Source organism: Ranitomeya variabilis, chromosome 2 (assembly GCF_051348905.1).
Source record: "Ranitomeya variabilis isolate aRanVar5 chromosome 2, aRanVar5.hap1, whole genome shotgun sequence".
Taxonomy (NCBI): Eukaryota; Metazoa; Chordata; class Amphibia; order Anura; family Dendrobatidae; genus Ranitomeya; species Ranitomeya variabilis.
In genome coordinates, this window is record NC_135233.1 from 525,725,079 (window position 1) to 525,735,805 (window position 10,727).

At 39.6% G+C, this 10,727-nt stretch overlaps 1 protein-coding gene across 5 annotated transcripts in view; it reads left to right on the top strand.

The window, feature by feature from the left end:
* RCN1 (reticulocalbin 1) overlaps positions 1 to 10,324 on the top strand; it is a 70,869-nt gene extending 60,545 nt beyond the window's left edge. For all 5 annotated transcript variants that reach the window (XM_077288080.1, XM_077288083.1, XM_077288081.1 and 2 more), the window contains exons 6-7: positions 6,619 to 6,818; positions 8,389 to 10,324. In XM_077288080.1, coding sequence (XP_077144195.1) covers positions 6,619 to 6,818; positions 8,389 to 8,496 — 308 coding nt within the window. In that variant the 3' untranslated portion in view covers positions 8,497 to 10,324. The remainder of the gene's footprint in view (positions 1 to 6,618; positions 6,819 to 8,388) is intronic.
* Positions 10,325 to 10,727: the final 403 nt, after the last annotated feature.

A 10,727-nucleotide genomic window follows, 5' to 3' on the forward strand; every position in this document is an offset into this window, starting at 1 on the left:
GACAGCTTTGAATTTGAGAGGACACTCCTGAGGGACAGAGGTTTTTCCCCTAATTTGATTTCTACGCAACTCGAGAGTAGCTGTCACCACTAAAGCTTATGGAAAAACTTGGAAGAAGTTCCTGTCCATCTCGGGGGCAAAAGTACAGGAGGGTGAACCAAGTACAGCCATCCTTGAGTTTCTACAAAAGGGGTTAGGCAATGTGCACACGTTCAGTATTTTTCGTGTTTTTTTTCGCGTTTTTTCGCTATAAAAACGTGATAAAAACGCGAAGAAAAAACGCTAACATATGCCTCCTATTATTTACAGTGTATTCCGCATTTCGCAAATGTTGCATTTTTTTCCGCGAAAAAATCGCATCGCGGAAAAAAAAGCAACATGTTCATTAAAAATGTGGAAATGCGGGGATTCCGCACACCTAGGAGTGCATTGATCTGCTTACTTCCCGCACGGGGCTGTGCACACCATGCGGGAAGTAAGCAGATTATGTGCGGTTGGTACCCAGGGTGGAGGAGAGGAGACTCTCCTCCATGGACTGGGCACCATATAATTGGTAAAAAAAAGAATTAAAATAAAAAATAGTGATATACTCACCTTCGATGGCCCCGGAGTCATGCTTACGTTCCTTTAGATGGTCTGTGTTCAGGACCTGCGATGACGTCGCGGCCTTGTGATTGGTCGCGTGACCGCTCATGTGACCGCTCAGCGACCAATCACAAGCCGCGACATCATCGAAGGTCCTGAACACACACAGCATCTATAGGAACGGACGCCTGCAGGTGAGTATAACCATTTTTTTTATTTTTTTTATTTTTAAACATTCTATCTTTTACTATTGATGCTGTGTAGGCAGCATCTATAGTAAAAAGTTGGTCACACTTGTCAAACACTATATTTGACAAGTGTGACCAACCTGTCAATCAGTTTTCCAAGCGATGCTACAGATCGCTTGGAAAACTTTAGCATTCTGCAAGCTAATTACGCTTGCAAAATGCTAAAAAAAAACGCAAAAAAAAAACGGGAAAAAAAACGCAAAAAAAAAAAAATGCAGATTTCTTGCAGAAAATTTCCGGTTCTCTTCAGGAAATTTCTGCAAGAAATCCTGACGTGTGCACATACCCTTAGGACTTGGTACTACATAAAAATACAGTCTGGGAGCCCTGTATAACTGATTTAGCAGACAAGCGATGGGTGGCAAGATTTATTAGAGCCTCTGCTAGATTTAGACCCATTGTTAGCCAGAGATTGTCGCCTTGGGGTTTAAATTTAGTGCTATTGGCCCTAAATAATTCTCAGTTTGAATTTAGATTACACATCCCTTAAGATTTTATCTCTTAAAAACACCTCTTCTAGTTGCATTAATATCTGCACACAGGGTGAGCGATATTCAGGCCCTCTCTGAAGGCCCCCCTTTACTCAAATTTTAGAGGATAAGGTCATTCTTCAACCAGATCCAGTCTATCTACCTAAGGTACTGTCAAATTTCTATAGATCCCAGAAAGTAGTCCTTCCATCCTTTTGCTCCAACCACAAAAATACCAGTGAAGAAAATCTTTATACATTAGACGTAAGAAGGTGTCTGGTTCAGTAACCTATTGGCCACTCAGGGTTGTAGGAAGGATAGGTCTCTATTTGTGTGTTTTCAGGGGCTTAGGAAAGGGGTCAAGGCCTCAAAAGGCACATTGGCAAGATGGATAAGGAAGAGGCAATCTCTCTTGCCTACTTGTTGAGTGGGAATGTCATCCTGGATGGGATTGAGAGCTCACTCCACAAAAGCAGTGGCAACCTCCTAGGCGAAGAAATTAGATGTTTCCATAGAGCAAATCTGTAAGGCTGCCACATGGTCATCTCCCTCTACCTTTTGCGATCACTGTCGGTTGGATCTAGCCTTTTCCTCTGATCTCACCTTTGGGAGAAGGGTTTTGCAGGCTGCAGTCCTTCCCTAAAATATAATTCTCTGCAATTCTCTCCGTGGTGCCGTCATGGGGGAAGAAGAAAGACATAGTTACTTACAGGTAACAGGATTTCTCAGAGCCCATGACCTCACCCTTATTTTTCTCCCGTCACGTGTGGTGAGCACACTTTTTTTTTTTTTTTTTGTGTAGGTCACAGGGTGTTTCCTTATAAGCATTATAGTTAGGATGTTCATTATTGTAATAACCTGGAGGTCCTTTTGTGCTCTGTAAACCAACTAATGCAAGGGAGAGGTGTTACCCTTTTTATCTGTATGTTTCTTTTCCTTGAATACTCCCTCTCCGTGGTGCTGTCATGGGCTCTGAGAAATCCCGTTACCAGTAAGTAACTACGTGTTTTATTTATTTTTTAATCTTTTGGGTAGTTTAGGGGCTTTTTGCCATGTCTTTGACCACTGGTGTTTATTTAAAAAAACAAACAAAGCAAAACTCTATTTGGAAGCAGAAGCCGCCTGAGGGATGGTCCTCTCGCTTCTTTTAACTGCCTGGAGTCTTTGATAACCAGAAGCTGTTTAAAATATGCTCAAAAGACTGAACATATGAACAGCAAGTCATTATTACATAGAAATGCATATGTTCATTCTTTTTTTTTTTTTTTTTTTTTTTTTTTACATTTATTTAGTACATTTTCAGGCAGGTTAATGACTGTACCCACCCTAAGAAGGAGTTGTGTGCACAGATCCTTATAGGTGCACTTCAAAGCATATCTCTGCCTTGCACAATCCCTTTTATTTTCTTTAGAAGGGTCTTTGAACAATAAGACATCACAACAATAAGGCATCACATAGAAGTTTGGTATTTCACTCCTGGATGATTTGGCTCACATTCTCAGCTGTCAGTAACCTGTTATATAGCACAGCAATATCTAGACCATGCCACTGGTATTTAGGTATTATTATTATAGCGCCATTTATTCCATAGCGCTTTACATGTGAGGAGGGGTATACATAATAAAAACAAGTACAATAATCTTAAACAATACAAGTCACGACCGGTACAGTAGGAGAGGGGACCCTGCCCGTGAGGGCTCACAATCCACAAGGGATGGGTGAGGATACAATAGGTGAGAGTAGAGCTGGTCGTGCAGCGGTTTGGTCGATCGGTGGTTACTGCAAGTTGTAGGCTTGTCGGAAGAGGTAGGTCTTCAGGTTCTTTTTGAAGGTTTCGATGGTAGGCGAGAGTCTGATATGTTGGGGTAGAGCGTTCCAGAGTAGGGGTGATGCGCGAGAGAAATCTTGTATACGATTGTGGGAAGAGGAGATAAGAGGGGAGTATTTAATAGGCCTTTCAAATCAGATGATCTTCAAGAGGGCCCTTTGCCAGGTCAAAAGTTGCCAGTTTTTTTTATCCTCTCCTGCTGCTCCCATAAGTATTGTTTAGTTTTTCTTGTTTCCCTTTTAAGTCTGCCTTATGCCCCAACAGACGCACGCCCCAAGAGAGAGACACACACAACCCATAACCCTGGAACTGTATGGCGGAACTAAATACTCTGAAACAATAATGTCCCTTGTGGGGGACGGGGCTGGTCTCTGCAGGCGGGGTATTCTGACAACGCACTTTGGTGTCAGTTCGTTACTGCTGATCTGAGCCTGAGAGAGAGTGTGCTGTTATTGTGCGCATCGCTCCGGGACTAGCCCAGCCCCTGAAACAAGTTTCACTGATGACACTTTTTGTTGAAGGGAGGCCGCAGCCCTTGCCCCCTAATTAAGTTTCATTTGAGTATCCCAAAATGCTCTGGGATTCTCAGATGAAGAGTCGTCAAAAAAGGAAGTAAGAAAAAAAAACCAATGTAGTTCAAGGATAAAAAGTTCTTAATTCAAGTATATTGTAAAATAGTTTAGATCATGGCATCAAGTAGATGTAAATTAACCTGGATTTCGGGCACCCCTTTAATGCTTTAATATTGAACCTGCTTATCTTGCATTACATTTTACTAGTTTTCTTTTGATGTGTGTGTTTAAGGTACAGGAAAGATATATATCTTGGTGCCGTGTTAGCCAGTAGATAGAAAAATGTTAGAATTGAGAGTCCTCAGTGGTTGATACCTTTTAATGGCTAACTGAAAAGATGGTAACAAATTGCAAGCTTTCGAGACTACACAGGTCTCTTCATCAGGCATATACTAATACAAATTCTGAAGAATCACATATTTATGCACAACATAGCACAGAAAAAAACAAACAAACAAACCATGGATAAGACAGGTGGCATGAAGCAGAATTACCATGAGTGATAAACAGTTATGTCCATAAATGTTGGGCCAGTTCTTAGATGAGGAATGTTTTATTGTCCTCTGATTGGGGTCTCTGTTGTGATGCACCCTTATAGTCTGAGGGGCAAGTTCCTTAGTTGATGTAAAAAGACCTAAATCCATGCGACATATTCATTCATATTCCACCACTAAGACAGTCAAAGGTCGTCATCAGTTTATATTCCCAGACTCTTATGTCTCTCTGAGTTTTGAAGTTACCTTTTAATACAAGTAATTTCATGTCCATAATGCTATGATTTGGGAGACAAAAATGTATTGCCACAGGTAGATCCATTCTTTTTTCTCTTATTGTATGGCGGTCAGAATTCATTCTTGTTCTAAGCTTTTGCCCTGTCTTCCCCACATACAGACCCCCAGTTGAACATTTAGTACAAATAATTAGGTACACCACATTAGAAGTGACGCAGCTGAAAGTACCTGGTATCTTGTATTCCTGATGTGAGTTGGGGATCTTTATCTTGTCCGTGGTCATTATAAATGGACAGGTTTTACATTTTTTCTGATTGCAGGAAAGGTTCCTGCAGCTGTTGGAGAGGACAGGAAGCTCTTGACAATGATACTAATTAGATTTGGGGGCTGCCTAAAACACAGTAGTGGGGGGGTCTGGAAAAATGGATTGTAATCGGGCATCTTTTTGTAGTAAAGGTTGTAATTTCCGTGCAGCTCCCCTTAGCACCTCCAGGTTTGGATTGTAGGTAACTACTAGAGGTACCCGGTTATTTTCTTCTTTAGCTTTGTAATGTAGCAGGTGATTCCTTGATATTCTGGTGGCTCTTGTAATCTGGTTTTCAATTGTTCTTGGATGGTAGCCCTGATTCAAAAAGGTCTTTCTGAGGCGACCAAGGTGTTCATTCCTGTTCATTGGGTTGGAACATATACGATTGTATCTGATGGCTTGGCTGTAGACAATGGAGTTTGTGTTTTGGACGGACACTGTCCCATTTAAGGTATGTTGGACGGTCGATTGGCTTCTGATACAGGGATGTCTCTATTTTATTGTTCTGCAGCTTAATGATGGTGTCCAAAAAGTTAATTTCAGTACAGGAGTAGTTGAGTGTCAAGTTGATGGTAGGGTGAAATTGATTAAACTGTTCATGGAACGTCTTTAGCTGTGGCTCAGACTCTGCCCAGATGATTAAAATGTCATCAATGTAGCGGAAGTAGGCCAGAGGCCTGATGGGACATGAGGACAAAGTCGCTTTCAAGCTTGGCCATGAAAAGATTTACATACTGTGGGACCATTTTACTTCCCATTGCTGTGCCAGTCTCCTGTAGATAGATCTTCTTGTCAAATTCAAAGTAATTGTGGGTGAGGATGAATTTTATAAGTTTCACCACAGAATTTGCATCAGTCCCTGTGTTTTCCAGGAAGAATTTGCAGGCATTTAATCCATTCTGGTGTGGGATATTGGAGTACAAATATTCCACATCCATGGTGGCCAGGATGGTTCCTTCTGGTAGAGGACCTATTGCTGATAGTTTATTTAATAGGTCAGTTGTGTCCTGAATGAAGCTGGATGTATCCTTTACCAGGGGTTTAAGAACACCCTCTACCCATCCAGATACCTGCTCAGTAAGGGTGCCCACACATGAAATAATTGGTCTTCCTGGATTTCCAGATTTGTGGATTTTGGGAAGCATGCAGAATGTCCCTGTTCTTGGCCTTTCTGGTATCAGGTCATTGGCTCTTATGGATTCGTCGGGCAGACAAGATACCAACTTGTTTAGTTCCTTGTAGTAGTCCTGTGTAGGATCCGACTCCAATTTTTTGTAGTAGCGTGTGTCCAAAAGTTGTCTGTTTGCTTCCTTCATATAGTCTGATGTGTTCATCATGACTATTGCACCTCCCTTGTCAGCAGGCTTGATGAAAGGTAACTTCAAAACTCAGAGAGACAGAAGAGTCTGGGAATATAAACTGATGACGACCTTTGATTGTCTTAGTGGTGGAATGAATGTGTCGATGTAAAAAGACATAAATCCATGCAAGTAAGGAACTTGCCCCTCAGAATATAAGGGGTCATCACAACAGAGACCCCAATCAGAGGACAATAAAACATTCCTTATCTAAGAACTGGCCCAACATTTATGGACATAACTGTTTATCACTCATGGTAATTCTGCTTCATGCCACCTGTCTTATCCATGGTTTTTTGTTTTTTTTTGTTGTTTTTTCTGTGCTATGTTGGGCATAAATATGTGATTCTTCAGAATTTGTATTAGTCTATGCCTGATGAAGAGACCTGTGTAGTCTCGAAAGCTTGCAATTTGTTACCTTTTAATGGCTAACTGAAAAGATGGTATCAACCACTGAGGACTCTCAATTCTAAACATTTTTGTGTTTAAGGTAGTAATTGACCAACTTTTTATCTGCAGAGGATATGTTCTCACATGAAGAGGGAACCCCAGAGCCTGACTGGGTAGCTACCGAACGGGAACAATTTTCAGATTTCCGTGACCTTAACAAGGATGGAAAAATGGACAAAGATGAAATCCGACACTGGATTCTTCCTCAAGATTATGACCATGCACAGGCCGAAGCCAGGCATCTAATATACGAGTCTGATGTGAACAAGGTATTCTCCTATAGCCGTAATGTAATAAGTGTACTTTAAGACCTAGCCAGACTGGACTCAACCCCCCCTTTTTTTTCTTCCTTTTTAACCTCTGCCCTAGAGGCTATGCTCTATGTACAAGGGTTATCATCTTGAACCAACTCTTCTTACTAATCTGTATGGATTAGATGATTAGAGCTATGTTTTAATGAAGTAACACCCCACTAGTCTTTACCTCTTTACCTAACTTTTCAAATCCAGCCCCATGTAATGACATTAGGACTCCATCAGATTGTTTTCTATAGCACCTGACCTCTAGAGTGTGACACCAACACATGGAACCTAAATGCTATAAATGTATACTTTACAAGACAGTGTGAACTTTAAACCTCCGATACAAATTAGATGAATGTCAGTTGGACTCGCCAATAATGACAGATTTGTCCAACAGCCTAATGTCCGAACAATCATTTTGGCCAAACCAACAGTTGGCTAACGGCGATCTGATGTGTTTGGGGAGCCTTCAACTATGCTACTTCAGAAGTGCCTAAGCTAATTTTTGATATCTTTGGTGTATATTTTTAGATGGTGAAGTCTTAACATTACGCCACCTATTGATTGGTTTACTTTGTGCAGAAGTTCTCCAAAATGTTCATATAATAGGCCACATCTCATTTCTGCAAAACCTTTTTGCTGCACCAGAAATGGTGTCTAAAATATGTGACCTGTAGGAAAGCCTTTGATGTCATTCTGGGAGGCCAGAAGATTGGGAAGATGGAAGCCATTACAATGAGACGGGCAGGGACACAGAAGATTGGAAACATGGAAGCCAGCACACAGACTGGCAGGGGGCCAAAAGATTAGGAACATGGAAGCCAGTACACAGACTGGCAGGGGGCGAAAGATTAGGAACATGGAAGCCAGTACACAGACTGGCAGGGGGCGAAAGATTAGGAACACGGAAGCCAGTACACAGACTGGCAGGGGTCCAAAAGATTAGGAACATTGAAGCCAGTACACAGACTGGCAGGGGGCGAAAGATTAGGAACATGGAAGCCAGTACACAGACTGGCAGAGGGACAAAAGATTGCGTAGGTGAAAGCAATTGCACAGACTAGCAGGGGGCCAAAAATTTGGAAAGATGGAAGCCAGTAGATGGAGACCAGCAGGGAACCAGAAGATTAGTATACTGCTTCTCTATTTCAAATGATTATCTGCACCTGTAATATACAGCTAATCAGCAGCAATATCTACACCTCTAGTATCTGATTGTGGGGTTTTAAATCCTTGTTAAAATCTATAGGGAAAATCTGCAACAAATTTGTTTTTTCAGCAACAAAAATTGACATACTTTGGATTCAAAATGGTAAATTTCTGTGCTGAAAATCTTATTCGCATGTTAAAAATCTCATTCACTTGCTTGTTTATGTAGTGCTTTTACAGGTGTGGCAGGGCCTCATGAACCACAGAGCTAGCCACTCTCATAGAGGTCACTAAAGCAGAGGTTCCAGGACAAAGTTAGGTTAAAATCTGGGGTTTGCCTTTCAGTTGTTTATTTGTAAAACTTTGTTTCTTGTTTTTCTTATTGCAGGATAAAATGTTGACCAAAGATGAGATCATCCAAAATTGGAATATGTTTGTGGGTAGCCAGGCCACCAACTATGGAGAAGACCTCACCAGAAATCACGATGAGTTGTGATGAGAGGAAAAGAACTGATTAGATATTTTTATGTCCTAGTATTTGCACCATCACAAACTATATTCATTACCTCAGAATGGGTAGCATTACCCAACATTTTAGTGTTTTGAAAAAGATCTATGAATTGATTTTTTAATGTGATAACAAAGATAGCTATAGTGGTTTTTATACTTTTTTTTTTTTTTTTTTTATTCCTTCCCACCCGGAGTAATGTATTAAAGCAATAGTGGCAGTAAATTGCTTAAACTTATGTGAATATTGAGATTATTTTTCATTTTTAAATGCTTTCAGCCATGTACAGAAGTCTTTCTAAAAGTATTGTCAGACGGATTTACTGTTACTAAATATTGCAGCTGGAGATTTGTATGTAAACAATAACAGATTAACACCAGTATTTTATTAAAGTTTTCTTACTAAAAAAAAATTTTTTTTCACAAAATCATGTAAAGACATCTGTGAAATTAAAAAAACTTAAATGTTCACGGTCAATGAGGTGTCAGGTTACCCCATTACTATTATTCTCTATGAAGAGGGGAATGTGTAGGGGAATACTCGGCACAGTAAGTAGCAGGCAAACCTAGCTGCAGCTTCAAGCATCTGTGTGCCTTACTCCAGTGTTGGATTCACAGCCACACAGCTCAATATGCATTATAATGTCCTCTGTGCTACTGGTGCTTGATTCAGTATGCTACAGAGAAAGAGCAGGGGTCCAGCTTTGTGTCCTGTATGTGGAGGCGTAATAGCAGCTATTCTGCACTCCCCAGCTCTCCGAACTGAAAATTAGAGAAGCTGTTGAAGTCAGAAATGATGGAAAATTAAGACTAGAAGTCATAATGGCTATAAATTGTTATGCCTCATGTGCACACGTGGCAGAATATTCTGAAGTGTTACCTGAAACTATAGGTACTTTTAAATCAAAGTAAAAAAATGTCCAATTTTTCAATGTAGTAACTGAAATACTAATGTGCAGGGTGAATGTGGTTGGATACATAACAGTACCTCGTAGTACCTTCACATCTAATGCAATTAAATATCGCATATAGTTTGTGCCAGAAATTTAGAAGAAAACCCCTAAAGGTTTCCTTAATTTTTCTTATTATTTTATTTGTTTATATAATTGAATAAAACTTACATTTTAACAGAACCTGAAGCAGATCTGTTACCAGATTTCATAATACAAAGTCCAACATAACTAAATCGATCTTTGACCTGGATGGGCTGGTGTAATGATTTTGAAAATCCATGGTAAAATGTTAAAAAGTGAGCCAAATTTTATTTATTTTGCCTACCTGACCTGATTGAAAGCTTCTCAGTCTGCCTGCTGCTGAGATCCTTGTCAGTACGAGCTGCAGCTGTCGGAACCTGAATACTCTCTAGTGGATTTATAAAGAGCTACTTTTAATATTGGGATTATAAAGCCATTCTGACATGCATTCTCATCAGCCTTCACACCAGCCTCATCAGGTCTCAGATCTATTTAACCCATTAAGGATCATGCCTAATTTAGCCTTCATATTCACAATTTTTTTCTTTTTTTTTTGGTGGGGAAGGGGAAAGGGGATACATACAACATAATACCCAACCTTGGTTAATGTATTATGGGAAGAAATGCAAAAAACTATCCCACTGTTTTTTGCCATTTCAGATTTCACACTTCATTTGCTGCACACATATAGTTAATGTTGTTCTGTGTGTCAGGAAGATTGTGGCGACACCCAATTTATGTAGTTTTATCAGTTTTGTTCAATAAATACATTGAAAACTTGTTTGTTCTGTCACCATTTTTTGAGAGTCAGAAGATTAAACATTTTTCCATCAACTGAGCAACATTGTGGCTTTTTTTTTTTTGCGTTGCTAGATGTAGTTTTCATCGTTTAATTGGGGCACACGTTACTTTTATCACTGTTACGGAGGTGGAATGAACAGATGAGAACAAAGTACGGTAATTTTTTTTTTTTTATTTATTTTTTTAAACTTTGTTCATTATAGTTCACTAATATAATCAACATGCTAACTTTATTTTCTTCTGCAGGTTGATAAAATAATGACCGTACAAAATTAAGATTTTATTTATTTTTATTTTACTACTTGATTAAATTAAATGTTTGTATTTTCATTTTGTAGTTTGCTTTATAACTATACATTTTCTTGAGACCCATAGCTTTTTTTTTTTTCCACAGATTTTGCATATAATGTGTGCAGGATAACCAATGTGTTTTGTTTTATTTTTT